Source organism: Ranitomeya variabilis, chromosome 2 (assembly GCF_051348905.1).
Source record: "Ranitomeya variabilis isolate aRanVar5 chromosome 2, aRanVar5.hap1, whole genome shotgun sequence".
NCBI lineage: Eukaryota > Metazoa > Chordata > Amphibia > Anura > Dendrobatidae > Ranitomeya > Ranitomeya variabilis.
The window spans coordinates 426,906,060-426,926,547 of record NC_135233.1 but is presented as its reverse complement, the minus strand read 5'-3'; the positions used below and the strand labels follow the sequence as shown (position 1 = coordinate 426,926,547).

The window sequence follows — 20,488 nt, the reverse complement described above, 5'->3', positions numbered from 1 at the left end:
TATTATTATATTTTTAATGCCCACAATTGAAAATCTTTCTTATTCCGTTTCCTTTTAGTTCTTGTTTGATCTTGTTTTGATTGTTATCTTGTCCCCTGGAGCAGTTCACACGGTCCATCCTTCCTCCATAGGGAGCATGAGTTCTGTTGTGTGGCTTCTACTGGATACTAATCTTTTGGCTGCTCTTAGACAATCTCGGACTTTGTGTTTTCCCCTCCAGTTCTTCTCTGTTATTTTACTCCTTCCTCTCTGGGGACCGCTGCTGAACGTCTTGTCGTTACCCTGAGTGTTTGGCTGGTGGTGGGCTTCTCTGGGGCAGGATTTTCCTTCCTTATCGGACCAGTGGCCCAGGTTGCCAGGGAGTAACGTTTATCTCCAGACAGCTTCAGGTTGTGGTTTCCTGTGGCGTTTGCTGTTACTCCTATTTCCTGTTTGTATTTTTGCCATAATTTTATTATAAGTTTACACGGTCCCATGTCGGTCGTTCTAACAAAGGAAGCAAAGAGATTTTAATATTCCATTTTTTTTATTCCAATTCTTTAATGTCAAGTGGTTAGTCTCTTGCTGCTTTCTTAATGGTTTCCTTCTCTGGTTCCAGTTATAATTAACAATACTTCCTCTTAGATTGCTTTCTGCATTTTTTAGGTAGCAATGTTTTAAGAAGGGGGATATAGTAACTGTGGATATCTGGCCTGTAATAATGCTGCACTGTAACACTCCAGAGCTGAACTCCTTATTCTTTCAGATAGGTCACACTGTACGTATATTAAATTGCCTATCCTGAACTGATCCTGAGTTACCTCCTGTATTATACTCCAGAGCTGCACTCACTATTCTGCTGGTGCAGTCACTGTGTACATACATTACATTACTGACCCTGAGTTACATCCTGTATTATACTCCAGAGCTGCACTCACTATTCTGTTGGTGCAGTCACTGTGTTACATACATTACATTATTGATCCTGAGTTACATCCGGTATTATACTCCAGAGCTGTGCTCACTATTCTGCTGGTGCAGTCACTGTGTACATACATTACATTACTGATCCTGAGTTACATCTTGTATTATACTCCAGAGCTGCGCTCACTATTCTGCTGGTGCAGTCACTGTGTACATACATTACATTACCTCCTGTATTATACCCCAGAGCTGCACTCACTATTCTGCTGGTGCAGTCACTGTGTACATACATTACATTACTGATCCTGAGTTACATCTTGTATTATACTCCAGAGCTGCGCTCACTATTCTGCTGGTGCAGTCACTGTGTACATACATTACATTACCTCCTGTATTATACCCCAGAGCTGCACTCACTATTCTGCTGGTGCAGTCACTGTGTACATACATTACATTACTGATCCTGAGTTACATGCTGTATTATACTCCAGAGCTGCGCTCACTATTCTGCTGTGTACATACATTATTTACTTTACTGTCATGTGAGGTGTAGCTTACATTTCCGTCTGTCACCATTTTTGTCAGTAGTGTGTGCCTTTGTAAGGTGACCCTGGTCCCATTTGCTCCTCATTACTGGTACAGACCGTTGATATTGGTGATTATTGCCTGGAAGTAATTTCATGATCTCTTCTCTCGTTGCAGGAGGCGGCTTTGTACGGCGATCACCTCTGGTTTGAGACCAGCGTGTCTGGAGATTTCTGTTACGTTGGTGAGCAATATTGCACAGCTAAAATCCAGGTATGTGCACTGCAGGGAGCACTACAGGGGGCACTTTATTCTGGTTGTGGAAAATGAATTGTGAAGGCGCTGTTATTGCTATGATAATGGTCTTCTGATTAGTGACTCCAGCTCATTTATTGTGTGTCTAATGGAATCAGTACTCTGCCTATCCGATAATGTCAGGCGTTCATAAGGTCTCTCTTTTTTTCTGCCCCTTTGCTTTAGGCCCATTTCACACATCAGTTTTTTGCCGTCAGTCACAATCCGTTGGCTTGACGGATCTGTCGCAGATTGTGAAAAACTGATGCGACGGATTCGTTTTTTTCGACGGATCTGACTAGTGGATCTGGCGAATTGGATCGGAGCATGATCAGTTAAATAAATGGAATCCTTCTCTGGATTCCGTCACTTGACGGATCTGGCGCCATAGGCTTCCATTCTAGCAAACGACTGACTGCAGCGCATCTGTCGCTGTCTGTTTTTTTGAACGTACACAAAAAACGTTACTTTGTCCGTTGTCTCCGGCCGCCAGACTAATAATTTTCGACGGATCTGGCGAACGACAGATGAAACGTGAGGACATCCATCACTAACACAAGTCTTTGAGAAAAAAACGGAAACGGTGGCATCAGTTGCCGGATCTGTTTCTTTCAAAATTCGACGAATTGCGACTGATAGCAAAAAGCTGATGTGTGAAAGGGGCCTTACACTGCAGTTCACCTTTTTTCTTTTTTTTTTTTTTCAAATTGCCATCTGTGTCTACACAGTATCCCGATGTAAATACTTTACGGAGCCGAACAACATGACTGTATACTTTGCAGTGGCCTTTTTTATTCTTATTCAAATCAATGGATTCTGTACTGGATCATTTTAGTTACATTTGTATCATCCTAAAAAGGATCCAAAACCGGAAATATCTGCTGTCCGTGTGAACAGAGCCTCAGACTTCTGGATCACCCATAGACTCAGTTCCCGGCTGAGTGGCTCTGAACTAATGTGATAGAGTTAAACCGTCTCAATCCATTTTAGAGAATTCTCTTACACGGATTGTTCTATTACACGGGGTCACGCCCCGGTTAATTCTGTGTTTGATGGATGCATTTAGTCGTAGAACAAGTGCCTGTATTAAAAGCCATTTATCATGAATCCGGCCTCCTAGAAGTGTTTGGTGTGTATTGTAGACACTTGTAAATTATCCTTCTGTGCAGGCAGCGATCTCCGACATCAGTGATCGTCTGTATCTTAACAATACAATGAAATAGTGCGCAAAGCCGCCATATTCCTGTACATTGTCAGATTTGTCAGCCCATGTTCCACTCTGACTTGCTCTCATTTACATTGCCCTTATACCGCTGTGTGGCACAGAGGTCACGCTTCCCCGGAGTCACTTCCCACTGGTCACCTTTCTGTAATGAGAGAGCGACGGTCCACAGTCAGGGTTCATCCCTCCCACTGTGAAGTCTATTTTAGCCCACGCTCCATGGGAAGCCTTTTGATATTTTTTTTCTGTTTGCACAATTGTGTCAGTGGAGAAGTGCAGAACTGAGTTTCTCATTATGCTGCCTCAATGAAGGATGCATGGCAGGGTGGGTGGATGGCAGGGTGGGTGGATGGCAGGGTGGGTGGACGGCAGGGTGGGTGGACGGCAGGGTGGAGGGGCAGTTAAATTGGATGGACGGCAGGGTGGATGGACGGCAGGGTGGATGGACGGCAGGGTGGATGGACGGCAGGGTGGATGGACGGCAGGGTGGGTGGACGGCAGGGTGGGTGGACGGCAGGGTGGGTGGACGGACGGCAGGGTGGACGGACGGCAGGGTGGGTGGACGGCAGGGTGGGTGAACGGCAGGGTGGAGGGGCAGTTAAATTGGATGGACGGCAGGGTGGATGGACGGCAGGGTGGATGGACGGCAGGGTGGATGGACGGCAGGGTGGGTGGACGGCAGGGTGGATGGACGGCAGGGTGGGTGGACGGCAGGGTGGGTGGACGGCAGGGTGGGTGGACGGCAGGGTGGGTGGACGGCAGGGTGGGTGAACGGCAGGGTGGAGGGGCAGTTAAATTGGATGGACGGCAGGGTGGATGGACGGCAGGGTGGATGGACGGCAGGGTGGATGGACGGCAGGGTGGGTGGACGGCAGGGTGGATGGACGGCAGGGTGGGTGGACGGCAGGGTGGGTGGACGGCAGGGTGGGTGGACGGCAGGATGGAGGGGCAGTTAAATTGGATGGACGGCAGGGTGGATGGACGGCAGGGTGGGTGGACGGCAGGGTGGGTGGACGGCAGGGTGGGTGGACGGTTAAATTGGATGGATGGCAGGGTGGAGGGACGGTTAGATTGGATGGATGGATAAATGATAGCATAGATGGATGGATGTTAGAATAGCTTTGCCTGCCTGCTTGCCTGTCTGTATGTCTGCCTATCTGCCTGGCTTTGTCTGCCTGCCTGTCAATTCATCCATCCATCCCATCTGTCACAATTTGTCCTAAACATAGATAAATATATATAAATCTGAATTTTGCTGTTATTACAATAATTGCAGATGACATTAGGCTTCACGCTGTGCCGCAGTAGAACATAGAGTGCCCCTGTGTCCTGTGCCCGGTGCGGCAGAGGGCATATAGTGTCAGCCGTGCTGGAAGCGGCCACTTCACGATAATGACTGCGCCTGATGAGGGGAAACGCACATCCCTTCTGTTCATCCACAAAGCTTCTTCCTCCAATTACATCTTGTGCCTTCTGTTCCTCTGAGAGATATGAGACGAGATGTCTGTGCTGCGCCGTCTCTGTGAGTCCCAATCACTTCTATGGAAGCTATGAAGCGGGGCATAACAACCCTCTGACGTGTATCCAAAGACCTGCCCTCCTGTACCCGGCGCACTGAACAAACAGTCCTGTCTCAGCCAAAATCTGCAGTGGGGTCCGCCCATAACACATGCAGATTTTGGTGTGGATTTTACTACTTTCAGCTTGCTGGGGCGGCGGTGCACACCTGACTGTTCACACTATCGGCAAAACGGCTTCTGCTGATGTTCAGCTACTCCAGGGAGAACGCAGCAGTGGTCGGATACTAGGCAATGAGCCAGAAAGAATAAAACGGTCCTGTTCGCCTTGGCAGCAGCCGCCTGGCACTGGGCGCTTACGTTCACTTTGCACATCTTTTGCTAAACGTCCAAATTCGTTTTTTTGCCAAATGTAGGTTTGTTAAAAATAATTCTGCCTCCCCCCAAGAAAAGTCTTAAGTTCTAATGCAAAATAGTATCCAAAAAACAATGGGCTGCAGCGCTCGCACCTCCACCGGACGTCCGCATTTCATCCTATGTAAGTGACAGTGAGCAGCCCTTTGGGGGCTTCTGATTGGCTGCAGCGCTCACACCTCCACCGGACGTCCACATTTCATCCTATGTAAGTGACAATGAGCAGCCCTTTGGGGGCTTCTGATTGGCTGCAGCGCTCACACCTCCACCTGATGTCCGCATTTCATATGTAAGTGACAGTGAGCAGTCCTTTGGGGCCTGCTGATTGGCTGCAGCGTTCACGCAGCATAACAATGTCAATTAGACGCTTTTTATACAGGCCGATGCAAGGGGCTCGGACGATTCTTATGATGATGCCGGTGACGGAGAGCGATCGGCCCATTGACGGCCGGCACAGAGGCCATTTTTCTGTGCTTTTCCCACACACTGGTTCTTGCTGTGATTTATAGTTCTCTGAGTCTTTACAGTACAGGTATTCTCTGTGGATTCTGCCATTGTGTTGCCTTTTTTTTCCATTAATGATATTTTTGTCTTTTCAACAGCAGAAGTCGGCGTCCCGGAGGAAGTGCGCGGCGTGTAAGATCGTGGTTCACACTCCTTGCATTGAGCAGCTGGAGAAGGTGAGTGGTTTTCTAATTTCTCATCTAATCCCTGCGGAGACTTGTGTCTTTAGCTCAACTTGTGCTTTCCTTTCCAGATAAATTTCCGATGTAAGCCATCATTCCGCGAGTCTGGGTCTCGCAATATACGGGAGGTAAGGGCAACCGCTTATTCTCCTCCTTTCTGTTCTAGGCTGTCAGAAATCCTTTTTAAGAGTGATCATAGCGCTGAGATCCCCAGTGATCATCTGCAATCAGCGGCAAGTGGTCATTTTCCCTGCAGCGCCACCACAGGAGAAATGAAGCATTACACAGTTCTGATGTAAATCAATTGTACTTGTATTGCAGAGACATGTCAGAACCTGCAGCGTATACAAAGTTTTTTTGGGGGGCAACTATATGCCCACTTAAACCTATTGGCAAAATTTGATGTATATCATATATGTCACACATTGAGTTTGGGCGTATGGAGTGGACGCAGAAGCTGAGCCTGCTTCATATGGGCCATGTATCGGCTGTTGCTAACAGATTTGATCACTAAGTACCGATGGGATGCCATTACATCCAGGTATCTACAGAGGACCCCCATTACTGCTATCTTGCAATCCTATCATAGGAGTTAAATCTCCCCTATTGGTACTGAAACATAAACCTAAATGAAAAGTACTGAAAAAAAAAGTTTCAAAAATTAACAATACAAGAAGAAACCTAAAAATGTATCAGTTTTAAAGTAAGGAAAATATTTGGTATCTCCACAGCTGTAAAAGTCTGATGTATCAAAATATATACATTTAATCAACCCATACGTATAGAAAAAAAAAGAATTAAAAGGAGAGAATTGTAGGAATTGATCCTGTTTTTCAGTTCATTCTATGGTAAAATGAATACTGATTCTCATAACTACAATTTGTCCCACAAACAACAAACTGTCGAATTGCTAAATAGATGCAAAAATAAAAACCTTATATCTCTTGGATAAAGGGGTGTGATATAATCTGGGCAGAAGGATTGCATCTGTTTTGTAGTAAAGGCATTTTAATTACAGGTAACTATGAGAAGTCCTTAAAGGGTTAAATCCGTCATTATATATGCTGGGCTATATAAGGGGCAGGGTGTTGGCATGACGGGCACTGTTGGTGGTTGCACCATTTACCATGGAAGCTCCTTCCGCACCCCTCACTGGTCATGGACAACCCCCGATGAGTATGAGCGTAAATATCTGCACCTGAAATACAATGAATATGATCATTTTTATTACTGATAAACATGTTTTTTTCCCCATTTTTTACCTGTCTCGTAGCCAGTGATTGTTCGGCATCATTGGGTGCACCGCAGACGGCAGGCGGGGAAATGCCGGCAGTGCGGGAAGGTGAGCCGCAGCAGCAATATGCACTTGTCTATAGAGATTCAGAGCTGGGGCTGTTTTTTGAGCATACATGTTTCTTAATTTCGTGTTTGAGTAATTAGGACCACGACTTGCTGTCATTGAATAGAGGCATTATTATTATACACATTATTGATATCGGTGTCCTTGTCCTGTTTATGCATTTGACCGTCTGTTGCAATGTATCCGCATAGGTAAGCGTTTTCAGCCAGTGATCTGGCCAGCTGCAGAGCAGCGCTTACATATGGCAAACTGCATGCAAGTGCTGCACTTCTTGCCTCTGCTGATAGACTGCAGAGTTGGCTGGTAACCGAGTGTTGTGGGCGTGCTCTGTGACCCTCATTTATTGAATTCTATAGTGGAGTGTTGTAGGCATGCTCTGTGACCCTCATCCATTGATTTCTATGGTGAAGTGTTGTGAGCATGCTCTGTGACTCTCGTTCACTGATTTCTATGGTGAAGTGTTGTGAGCATGCTCTGTGACCCTCATCCATAGATTTTTATGGTGGATTGTTGTCAGCATGCTCTGTGACCCTCATTTATTGAATTCTATAGTGGAGTGTTGTGAGCATGCTCTGTGACCCTCATCCATTGAATTCTATGGTGGAGTGTTGTAAGCATGCTCTGTGACCCTCATCCGTTCATTTCTATAGTGGAGTGTTGTGGGCATGCTCTGTGATCCTCGTTCACTGATTTCTATGGTGAAGTGTTGTGAGCATGCTCTGTGACTCTCGTTCACTGATTTCTATGGTGAAGTGTTGTGGGCATGCTCTGTGACCCTCATCCGTTCATTTCTATAGTGGAGTGTTGTGGGCATGCTCTGTGACCCTCATCCATTGAATTCTATAGTGGAGTGTTGTAGGCATGCTCTGTGACCCTCATCCATTGATTTCTATGGTGAAGTGTTGTGAGCATGCTCTGTGACTCTCGTTCACTGATTTCTATGGTGAAGTGTTGTGAGCATGCTCTTGACCCTCATTTATTGAACTCTATAGTTGAGTGTTGTGAGCATGCTCTGTGACCCTCATCCATAGATTTTTATGGTGGATTGTTGTCAGCATGCTCTGTGACCCTCATTTATTGAATTCTATAGTGGAGTGTTGTGAGCATGCTCTGTGACCCTCATCCATTGAATTCTATGGTGGAGTGTTGTAAGCATGCTCTGTGACCCTCATCCGTTCATTTCTATAGTGGAGTGTTGTGGGCATGCTCTGTGATCCTCGTTCACTGATTTCTATGGTGAAGTGTTGTGAGCATGCTCTGTGACTCTCGTTCACTGATTTCTATGGTGAAGTGTTGTGGGCATGCTCTGTGACCATCGGCAGAGAGGAGCTCAGAAAAAGTCAGATAAAAGCATTGCGGGATCTCCGTTAACTCCTTCAGGTGCCAGCAATGCACAGAACATCTCGGAGGCCATAGAACACAAGCAGTGCACAATTTTTAATTAAACACAACTGAAAAAAATGATACATTCATTTATGTAGGAAGAAAAATTGTTCCCAAAGTTGGAAACCCCTTTAAATGCTCAGTAATATTGTGCAGGTATACACAGGATTTCCTTTTTTTGCAGTATGTGGTGGCGTGGTAGAGGACAATTTTTACAATGGAAGCCCAGTATCTGTGTTACTTTACATTTCCTGTGCTCGGCTTTTCACTGAACAGATTCATTACGACGACGCTGATGAGAGCGGATCATTTGCTTGTGATGCATTGTTGTTTTCCGGAGTCGCAGGGAGCAGGTGTGAATTTGTCTCACCACTTCCTCCTACACGCGACATTACGACAGTGATGGGATTAATCACATTGTCTCCATGGCGTATTATCTGCAGATGTGTGAAATGTGTGTGAAGGTCAATTATTGCAATGCACTCACCTTGACGGTCTCCTAAATTCCAAAGCCTCGTGCACACATCCGTATTATAGATCCTTGCTATACAGATGTGTAGTATGGAACCTATAGGCAGCCATGGGCCCAGACTGGACCTTTGGGCTCCATTGCATGCTGTACTATCTGTACTATGGAGGTATTGTCTCCTGTACGGATTGCTAGAATATGGTGCATTAGAAGTCATGTGCAGCAGCCGAGGTAAACCTCATGGGGCACACAATAGTTATTGCGATTCCATATAATTTGCAATAACTTTTAGGTCCACGTAAAATATGCGATCAGCTGATGAATGAACTTTTACTTGTTTATACGGGTCAGTTCTTTTGAATAACTTTTCTTGCCAATAGGCCTTTGCCATTTTTTCTCCACAACCACAGAAGCTGGCCAGGAGTAATGGAGCCGCCGCAGTCTTGTAGACGTGATCGGTTTGTTTTTTATGGCATTTCAGCTCACTGAGTTTCCTTTGCTCTTTTCAGGGGTTCCAGCAGAAATTTGCCTTTCACAGCAAAGAGATTGTTGCTATCAGCTGCTCATGGTGCAAATTGGCGGTGAGTATTTCTGTCTCTTGTGTCATCGTTCTAATCTATATTGTAGCATAGCTGGGAAGGACCTGGTTAAATCCTAGCTCTGCAGGGTCTGGATTAGTTGCCCCTGTAGGGTTTTGCTAAGAACCAGATAGTAGCTTCATGGAGTGTCAGTCTGTTGGATGTTGAGTGGTTTAGTGTGCTATTGGTGAGTCACCAGCCAAAATGTGAGCTGTAGCTGAGAGAGAGAGACATGCCAAGGTCTGTCTCTGAATGGAGACTGCATGGGTCCTTTAGGAGAGCTGAGCAGTCTGTGTGTTGGCGCTTCAGAGAAACTTGAGTAAGCCTCAGCCTGTTCGGTGTGAACTGTGCCTGGAGTTGAACACTTCTGTTTAGCGCTGGAAGCTGCTGGAGCTCAGGCTGAAGGTGAAAACGAGACATGGTAGGATTGTACCTGCTCTGTGTGTAAAGTTTGCTCCTGGGCTTTGATTTTGGCTCTGCAGTTGATGAGTGGTTTAAATCCATCTTGTAGAGCCTGGATTGAGCTGGTTAATTCCATTATACCCTATGAGCGAACCTTGTATCAGAATAGAGGGTGCCTGGGGAAGTTTAATAAAATATGGGACGCATGGAATTCATCACATCTTACTATACTAACAAATGCAGTGGTCTGATATCATTTATTAGCGGTGGTATAGAGTACATTGATTCACACTTTATTCCAGTATAAGGGACATCAATAATTTGGTTGTTGGTTCTCGGCAGCAAGGTGGTTGTTGTTTAGTTGTAACTTTAGTTTTTCCTATCTAAGATTTATTGTATCATTCTCTGTTATTCATGACCATACCTGTGTATACACGTATAATTCTGAACCGTGTTTAAAAAATTTTCATGATCATTTTGTATGCAGGATGTGGTTATACGCCAATGTGTGCTTGTTTTCTTTTTTTGATGTTTAATAAACGAATTTAAAAAAAAAGTTTGCTCCTGGGGAAAGGACTGTACTGTGTTCGGGTGAGTCCGCACTGACATAATAGCTGTTTTGTGTGACCGAGCCGGGGCTAGCTCAGCCGTGTATGAGTAGCCAGGGTCTGTTCTGTTTAGTTAACGCCTGGACAAGGCCTGGATTTATGTTTGAGTTTGTTGTTTTGGTGCTGGGCAACCTGTGGAAAGCAGAAGAAACTGCACGTGTTTGGACCAAATCTGTATTGCTTGTGTGAACGCAGCTCAGGGGAGCACTGAGATATGAGAGCCATCTATTTAAATGAAGTTGTGAGAAGGAGAACTGGGCTTCACAATGTCGGGGGCAGGTGGACTGCAGCATTGGCCGACGCTGCTCCTACTTCGCCTGTCCTGAGGGACCTAAGGAACGCCAGGTGACTGTGAACGGTGTCCTAGTCATTCGACTTAGGAAGTTTGGTGACCCTGGAAAGGGCCACACTTCTCCATGTGCTAGTCCCTTGGGTGGGAGTAAGGTGTATCCGATGGAGACGCCAAGAGCTGTCCCATGGCCCCGGGTCAACATATGCACAGACTTCGTTTCTGTGTCCCACCAAGTGTAAATGGTCAAGGACTTGTTGCCTGCTGTGGGCGGAAGTGGTAGTGTCAGGTATGCTTCCAGTAGTCGGCTGTGGTGACAAGGTCACATGATGTGCGGTGATGTACACATGACGTAGCAGTCTGTAGGACTGTGTGCAGTCATTTTGCAGCCTTTGATGTGTCAGCATTGGTAGTGCAGTGTGCACTGTGTGAGGCTGTGTATCTGCAGAGCAGGATGGTGATGTGCAGGTGGCAGAGCTTTATGTGTAGTCTGTATATAGCAGAGCCGTGAGTGAATGTTGTTTCCCAGGATCTGGGAGCCAATAAGTTCTTGTAGAGTGACCCCCTGTTGGCACTGTGGGTTGGCAGATGGTGCCCAATCCTTGGCTTTGGGCAAAGGATGGGGATATGTATCATAGCTGGAAGGACAGGGTTAAATCTGGATTAGATGCCCCTGTAGGGTTTGCTAAGAACCAGGAAGTAGCTTCATGGAGTGTCAGTCTGCTGGATGATGAGCATAGTTGAGTGTGCTATTGCTGACCAGCTAAAATGTGAGCTGTAACTGACAGCCAGAGACATGCTGGGTCTCTCCCTGAATGGAGACTGCATGGGTCAGCTAGGAAAGCTGAGCAGTCTGTGAGAGCAGCAGATGAAGGGGTGGAAGCTGCAGCCTGTTCTGTGTGTCTGTTCTGTTTATTTAGTGCCTGGACAAGGCCAGGATCTATGTTTCAGTTTGTTGTTTTGGTGCATTGCCTGTGTGAACACTACCTAATGCCTACTTGAGAGAGGAATTCCCTTCAAATTATATATATATATGTAAATGTGTGTGTGTATTATATTGGGGGTGATCATATGCACAATGTTGGGGCTTCTACATTGCCAAGATTTGCGTTCAGTTTGGCTAGATTTTCCTGTCCGCATGCTGTGGCACTATTTGTAGAAAGGCCTCATTTTACTCGATAACCATCATAGGCGGCTGTGGCTTTGGCGGTAGTATGGATTTCCAAACTATTAGTATGCAGTACCCTTTCTTTAATGTTATGTCTTAATGGAATTGTCTCAACTTGATAAATGGGTAAAGTTGCAAAGTTCTTACTTGTCTTTTCTCCTCCTGCAGTACCACAACAAGATCTCGTGCTTCATGCTCCACCACATAGAGGAGCCCTGCTCTTTAGGGGCTCACGCTGCTGTCATCGTGCCCCCCACGTGGATAATCCGCGTGCGGCGACCGCAGGTAAGTGACATCGTACTCCCTCCTTCTTGTCCTTTGCATTTCTCCAGTCTTTATGTTGTTCCCCAATTCCTTGCAGAGTTCAATCAAATCAAGTAAGAAAAAGAAGAGGCCATCTTTCAAGAGGAAGCCCAGCAAGAAGGGAGCAGAGGTGGGTTCATACTATAAAATGGGGGTGCACAATCTGCAGAATGGAGGCATTAAGTGTCTCACGGTTCATTTTGTGTGATCCCAACCTTCTGGTCACACATAGCGGCTGTGTCTGGGGGTCTGCTGCTACAGTCATGGCCAAAAGTATTGACACCCCTGCAATTCTGTCAGATAATACTCAGTTTCTTCCTGAAAATGATTGCAAACACAAATTCTTTGGTATTATCTTCATTTAATTTGTCTTAAATGAAAAAACACAAAAAGAATTGTCCTAAAGCCAAATTGGATATAATTCCACACCAAACATAAAAAAGGGAGTGGACAAAAGTATTGGCACTGTTCGAGAAATCATATGATGCTTCTCTAATGTGTGTAATTAACAGCACCTGTAACTTACCTGTGGCACCTAACAGGTGTTGGCAATAACTAAATCACACTTGCAGCCAGTTGACATGGATTAAAGTTGACTCAACCTCTGTCCTGTGTCCTTGTGTGTACCACATTGAGCATGGAGAAAAGAAAGAAGACCAAAGAACTGTCTGAGGACTTTTCAGGAAGAAACTGAGTATTATCTGACAGAATTGCAGGGGTGTCAATACTTTTGGCCATGACTGTACATCGGAAGAGGAGCAGAGACTAATAATAAGTATTACTGCTGCACGGGGGCCATGCATCATCAGAATGGGGGTGTATAACATGTTATGGAGGCCAATCATGAACACGACTATCTTCATTGGAAGTTTTCATGAGAACAGTGAAACTATCGGCTATTTTCAGAATTCCCATAAAGTACAATGGAGGAAGTTGCATGTATATTCTCTACCTGGAGCGTAAATGGGGTGCTCCCAATTGGCTGAAGTTGTGCTGCCACCTGTCTTATGCTTAAGGCATGTGACTTTAAAGTGTCATAAGTGTACTGCGGCCATTGGAATTGGCTATAAGACTATAACTAATGCTATAAAATATAGGGGCGATTCGCAGCAGTCCTCTACTTGAATAACCGTCAAAAAGGAGCAATCATCTCACCTGTCCAGATTCACAACAAAATACTTCAGTAATCGCAACTGTCCAAATGATAGCTGGCACTCAAATCTTATAAGAATTGCTTCATTGATCCAGTAGGTCAAAAGGCTCAAAAAATGGCTGAGCACAACAGCACAAAACTTAAGGCATAAAAGGAATATCCGCAGTGGTTCCAGGCATCATGTGTCAGACCTGCATGGTCCTCAGGATTGACAAAGGACCATACATGTCTGAAACATGTTGCTTGGGAGCACAGCGGACATTTCTTTTCTGCCTTTTTAATTTTTGTGCTGTTGTGCTCAGCCATTTTTTTGTGCTTTTTGTACTACTGGTTAATAAAGCAATAATAAGTTGTGAGTGCCGGCCATCATTTCAACTGTTGTAACTTGAATAACTGTAATACTTTGGTCTTTTAGGAGCCCAGGATGCGACCGTTCATCATCAGACCCGCTCCGTGCCCTCTCATGAAACCTGTGCTGGTATTCGTCAACCCAAAAAGTGGAGGAAATCAAGTGAGGAGCCTTATTATACCATCACAGTACCCCATTGTCCTCTCTGCCAAATCCTTTTTTAAAAATCCTCTCGGGTCATTGTGAATTACCGGTGTGGGGTCCCTCATTCGGGACTCCTACTTGTCTCCCCAGGGTAGAGATAGCGACTACAAAATCTTTGGTTTTGACGTGGTATTGATTTCAGTTTACTTTTAATTCTGGGGGGTCCCGGAGCTGAGACCACCACCGATTAGTATATGACTGGCCAAGCTGCGGGGGGTACGTCCAGGTATCCTGTCAGTCTGGGTGAATAATGTGTGCTGTCTGATGTATTTGGTGTCTATCCCCCTAGGGTGTGAAGATCCTTCAGTCCTTCATGTGGTATCTGAATCCGCGGCAAGTGTTTGACCTCAGTCAGGGTGGTCCTAAGGATGCGTGAGTACACAGATTCGACTTTTGCATATCCTTTTCTTCCCACCGTGTGCAAGTGACTGTCATTTAATATTGAAGGGTAGTTTGTAAGTCACCTTTACCTTTTGTGGGGCACAAGGAATTTGACTATGGAGTGAAAAGTGTATTAGACGTGATCGAGCGATGGAGGAGCATCACGTGTGGTTTGGTCACAATGGACGCTCTCCAGCTGTCTGGGGATTGGATCTGAACCACTCGCTGTTCCTTACATGGAACATTTTGCTCACCAAACACCTCCCCGTTATATAACGAGCTGTTCACCCCTCTGACAACATTTCTTCAGGGTGTGATTTCACTTCCAACTATAGAAATAGGTATTGCTCACTTTACTGCAAAAATAACGTATGACTCAGGCGCCTCTGCGGATAAGCGCTGGGTGTCTGTGCCGCATGCTCGGCTGCGTGACTTCTGGAGGAAGTGTATGTCCCTCTGGGGGGAAGCTCTAGATTGGGGTCACATACCTGCCCGAGATCCAGCTCTGCTTTCCTTTACCCTTTTAAGACCAGCAGGGGGGTTAAACTTTTTATATTCAGCTAAATTTAATTTGCTTTATTTTCTATGCTCAGAATTTTTTTTAAAGGAGATGGTGGTGGGGTAGAACAGGGTAAAGTTTGCAGTCGGGGGTGATTATTTTATGTTCTGCCCGATAGGAATATAAGAATGCCGGAGCATCAGACTTCCATGCAAAATGTATTTGTTCAAAATTGTACCTTGTGGATATGGAGAAGTCTTTTTGTTTTTATTGTTTTGTTATTTGTACTCAAAGGGGCATTCTCAGCACATAAGATTTTCCCCTATCCATAGGATAGGGAGTATACTTGGTGATCTCTTGGCATCCAAATCCTGGGTCCCCCAGCGATCGTAAGCATGGGGCTCAGGTAATCTGGAACCAGGCTACTAGGAGAAAGCCAAACACCGCGCTCTGATATTTCCGCCATCAATCCTGTAGACAATGAATGGAGTGGAAACCGAGGCTATGCTCACCTCTGCTCCATAGAGGATGGGGAACTCCAGAGAGAAGTTCTCCGGATCCAGATCCCCATCGATATATCCCCCTCTGATATATTTATTTGACAAGTAGGACTATCCGCCGGTTGCATGCATGAGCAGACGGTTTCGTTCACTTGAAGTATCTCAATCTAAAGAAAACTCGATTAATAGGGTAATCCGGCTCCGTTCATCTCATCGGAAGGTGACGTCACATGTCCGATTTATTCCGATACGGAACAGATTGGAGCCACTTTACCCCTCGTAAATAGGATTTCATTAGATTTGGATTCTTATACTGTTCCCAATCAGAGCTGAAACATTGAAGTTAAGATGTAGCCACGTAATAGGCGCCCACACACAAAGTGGTGGTATAAAATCACGCAGTGAGTACAGGTGACACAAATGGGTTTATATGCAGAATACTGGAGCAATTTGTGGTAAAACCATGGGCAGTAACTGCCATGGATATCTTGACTTCATAGCCCAAACTGCGCTGTTTCCGGGCGCTCGTATCGCACCTGGTACGGCACTTCAGTGTCACTTTTGAGCTGAGTGCTGCCATTTATGCACATGTGTTTTCCTGCATCCTTAGCCTGTGGTGTCAGGTTATACTGGGAGTTACAATGCCTGGATGGTGCCTCAGGTCCCGACCCTCGGTCCGGGGTATCATTGGCCGATCTGCATGATGTGATAGATCTGAATGAAAAAAAAAATGTCTTTCTTCATAGATGTAGGTTGTCTGGTATTGCATCTCGGCCCAGTTGAGATCAATGTGACAGAGCTGCAATACCGCACACACCGTGATGACTGGGGGGTGCTATGGTTTTATAATGTTGCATAACTCTGTAAATATGGAAACCATACTCCTGTATCATGGCTGCAGCGCGCTCACATCCACCCCATTGTATCTCTGGCAGGTTAGAAATGTTTCGGAAAGTTCCTTCGTTGCGTATCCTGGCGTGTGGAGGTGACGGCACGGTGAGTCTTGTGTTTCTCTCTGGCTAGGGGGCTTTGGTCAGGGACGACATGTGCTGTGGACCATCTTGTTTTCTTCCTCCGGATGTATCTGTGATTCAGGCTGGTAAATGCAGCCGGACAGACGGACTGCGGAGCGAGACACTTCCCGGATCCGCATCTTCTGCCTTCTGCTCCCGGATAAATCATCACTTACAATCAGCATCCTTCATTTTATCTAGAAATTGAACCCCAGCCGCATCATGATGCCACCACTACACTATTATTTTGTCCGTAAGTTTGTAAAGAAATATTTTATTTCTCCAGGTTGGCTGGATTCTCTCTGTACTGGATCAGCTGCACCTTTTTCCTCCTCCGCCTGTCGCCATCCTCCCTCTCGGCACCGGAAATGACCTCGCTCGGACCCTCAACTGGGGTGGGGTAAGTTCTCTTCACAATCAGGAGTGATCGGCATTTAAACTTTTAAAGTTTTAAAATTTCCAAAAATCATATTTACTTGCCTCTTGCGACTCTCCTGCTGCCCGCATGACTTGGTAGTCTGCAGCGGTGATATCACTGCTGCAGCCAATCACTGGCTGATGTTTTCATACCAACTAACTCTGCATGATCGCTGAACCCAGTGATCAGCTTAGACAGTGTTCAGACCTACCACTGTGCTATTCCAGTCACCTGACCGCTGCAGCCGATAACAAAGCCCAGTGGTCACGTGACTGTAAATGGGATGATGCATTTGGAGAACACTGAAGCAGCCTGCACTGGAGTGATGTGGGTTCACCCTGACAAACAAAATTGCATTTGTAATTATATTCCGTTATCTGCTATCACGGCAATTTTTTTAGGTTGTCCCATATCTTCTATGAAGGTTAAGGCTTTGGAGATTATAGTTTAAAAATGGATCATCCCTTTAAATATGTACTCCCAGCTTGAGCATGTATGGCATATCTACTAGATGGTGCCACCCCAATCTTTAGGCTCTGTCGTTATCAGAAGAAGCAGGCCGAGTGTCCGCTATAAATGGCTGCCAGTGACCGTGCTTGCAAACCTACAGATTAGGACTAATCTCAGGAGATCCGTGTTCCAGTAATTGGCTTATGATCAGGAAACACTTCTAAAAGGGATTGTCCAGTTTGGAGCATCCTTTTAAGAGTCGGTCCCCTGTGCTTTTAGTCCATGAGCCGGGCCAGATATCGGTACCACCCGGAGTGACTAATTTTCTTTGGTATTTTTAGGTAGATGCATGTCTGTAGTTTATTTTTTGATATGATAGCCCTTACATATACGTAGCTTATTAACCCCTTCAGCCCTAGGCCTATTTGTACCCAAGTGCCTAAGCCAATCTGACCTGTGCCACTTCATGGGCTAATAACTTTGGAACGCTTTCACCTATCCAAGCCATTCTGAGATTGTTTTCTCGTGACATATTGTACTTCACGTCAGTGCTAAATGGGAGTCAATATATTTTACCTTTCTATATAAAAAAATGCTAAATATTCGGAAATTTTGGAAAAATCGGCAATTTTTTAACTTTGAAATTCTCTGCTTTTTACAAAAATACTGATACCCCCCATAATAGTTATTAATTTACACTCCCCACATGTTTACTTCATATTGGCATCATTTTGAAAATGAAACCTTATTGTTTTACGACGTAATAGGGCTTATAGTTTTATGCGCAATTTTTCACATTTACAGCAAAACCCACTTTTCAAAGGACCAAGTCACTTCTGAAGTCACTTTAAGGGGCTTACATAACAGAAACCACCCATAAATTACCCCATTTTGCAAACTACACCCCTCAAGCTGTTCAAAACTCATTTTTAAAAACTGTTAACCCTTTAGGTGTTCCACAGGAATTTTAGCAGAATGAAGGCGAAATTTCAAAATTTCATTTTTTTTCCAGATATTACATTGTAATCCAATTTTACCTGCAACCTAGCAAGGGTTAACGGCAAACCCAAACTTGGTTACCCTAATTCTGCAGTTTATAGAAACACCCCACATGTACTCGTAAACTAAAGTATGGGCACACAGCACAGCTCAACACGGAAGGAGCGCTATGTGGTTTTTGGGTGGCGGATTCACTGGAAGAAATCTAGGGGGCCATGTCACATTTGAAGGCTGCCTGAGGTACACCCACAGTGGAAACCCCAAAAAGTGACCCTATTTTGGAAACTACACCCCCAAGGAATCTTTTAGGGGGTATAGTGACCACTTTGACCCAACCAGTGTTTCACAGTAGTTGGAAACACTTGGTTGAGAAAATGGAAAAAGTGCATTTTTTACATGAAGGTGTCATTTTAGGCTCATTTTTTTATTTTTAAGAGGTGTACCAGCAAAAAATGCACCCCACTATTTGTTCACCAATCTCTCCCGAACACAACAACACCCGATATGTTGTCGTACACTGCAGTATTGGGGAACGGCAGGCCTCGGAAGGGAAGGAGCGCCAAATGACTTTTGGAGTGCAAATTTTACTGGAAGAAATCTAGGGGGCTATGTCACATTTGAAGACACCCTGAGGTGCCCCAACACACGCACACACACTGACACATACACGTTCTGTGCTGAACAGGACTCTCCGGTCTTCTCTGCAGAGCTCCTATCTCCCTCTGCTTGCATGGAAAAACTTCCTTCCATGGCTAGAAGAAAACCATGCAAGGGACCTTCACCATCTGGATGAAACACTGAAGAACATCACAAACTTTCGCATCAGTGTGTCGCAGGGATCCTTCGAAAAGCTCTTGGATAATGAATCTTGCACACTTACCCTGAAGCTCTTTCAAGTTTATCTTGAGACCCTCAGAAATGAACAACTCTCAGCATTCTGGATGTCATACTTGGACATGGTCGAGACCATGCTGGCCCTGGTTCGAGCTTCAAGAGAAGGCAACTGGATGCTTCACCTAGGAGCAATCCGACAGATGATACCATGGTGTTTTGCCTATGACAAGGTCAACTATGCCCGATACCTAACCTATTACTATGCCACAATGTCTCGGCTGCCCATAGAACACCCAGAGGTCCATGAATACTTCATGCAAGGTGGCTTTTCGGTCCAGATCGGTAGCAAGAATCCTTTTGGACGAATTCCTGTGGACCAGACCATTGAAGAGACAATCAACAAAGACACCCAGACACCAGGGGGCACAAAAGGCTTCAGCCTCAAAGTTGGAGCTGTTTCCAGGTTCTACCTGACATCAGAGTACCGCAGTATGTACTTGAGGCAGCTGAGGGCCCTGGTAGGCCAACAATATACTGACTTCAGCCATTCAGACCTACAGGTGTCTAGGATTAGAAGAGATGAAGCCGATGTCCAATCTTTCGTTCAACTGCTGGAGACAGGTTGGGTGAACCCCTTCAACAAAGAGCATAATGGTGAACTTATCAGTTTGTCAACAGCGACTGTAGCACCACCAGATGTAGCCAAAGACCTTCAAGGGGCATACAGTATAGGAGAGGATGCATATCAAACATTCAAGGATGAGCGTTTGGGTACCGATAAGCCAACTACATTGTTTCATGACAAGATGACGAAGAACAAACTTAAAACGTTCTCTAACATCCAAATGAAGACACGCAGACAAGGTCTTGGCAAGGAGGTAATTTTGAAGGCTGACAGAAACCTATTTGGCCAGATGATACTTGTAGCTGAGAACAGAAAGCTACAAATGAGTGATGTCTTGACTCATCCCCTGGGTCCATTGCCATGGGCACTTGCCAATGGTGATGGGTCTATCCGCAAGACCAACAAGGCTGCCCTCGCAAGGGAGTTGGAGAGGAATGCTCGTCCTGCAGAAGTGATCCCCGAGCCCTCTGCAACCATCATTGATGGGATGAGCCTGGTTCAGAAACTGAAGGGAAACAATGCAACATTTGGCCAGCTAGCAGGCACAGCAATGAGTCGCGCTATCCATGAGGGTGCTAAGAGCAAGCGCATTGATATTGTCTTTGACGTCTACAAGGAGACATCCATCAAAGATACAGAAAGAGTCAACAGATATGAAGGCACAGGGATCCATTTCAAGAACATTCAACATGGGCACAACATCCAGCAGTGGAAAAAGCTTCTAAGTAGTTCCTCCAACAAGGCAAGTCTCATAAAGTTTCTGGTAGAAGAATGGAAGGCGAAACACCACAGGGAGAAGCTTGAGGAGAAGGAGCTGTATGTCACATGTGAGCAGCTCTGCTTTAAGATCACCAAAGAACAGTGGGAAGAGGCTGCTGACCTTAAGTCAAATCAAGAAGAAGCAGACACACGCCTCCTTCTCCATGCTCTTCATGCAGCAGA

The 20,488-nt window shown here is 45.4% G+C and overlaps 1 protein-coding gene across 10 annotated transcripts in view; it reads left to right on the top strand.

Moving 5' to 3' along the window:
* DGKZ (diacylglycerol kinase zeta) overlaps positions 1-20,488 on the top strand; it is a 173,074-nt gene that overhangs the window by 115,130 nt on the left and 37,456 nt on the right. For 8 of the 10 annotated variants that reach the window (XM_077286902.1, XM_077286898.1, XM_077286906.1 and 5 more), the window contains 11 exons: positions 1,606-1,701; positions 5,478-5,555; positions 5,633-5,689; positions 6,835-6,903; positions 9,283-9,354; positions 11,987-12,103; positions 12,180-12,251; positions 13,690-13,785; positions 14,117-14,199; positions 16,143-16,203; positions 16,507-16,620. In XM_077286902.1, coding sequence (XP_077143017.1) covers positions 1,606-1,701; positions 5,478-5,555; positions 5,633-5,689; positions 6,835-6,903; positions 9,283-9,354; positions 11,987-12,103; positions 12,180-12,251; positions 13,690-13,785; positions 14,117-14,199; positions 16,143-16,203; positions 16,507-16,620 — 915 coding nt within the window. The remainder of the gene's footprint in view (positions 1-1,605; positions 1,702-5,477; positions 5,556-5,632; positions 5,690-6,834; positions 6,904-9,282; positions 9,355-11,986; positions 12,104-12,179; positions 12,252-13,689; positions 13,786-14,116; positions 14,200-16,142; positions 16,204-16,506; positions 16,621-20,488) is intronic. The other 2 variants (XM_077286897.1, XM_077286899.1) reach the window with 1 other exon arrangement.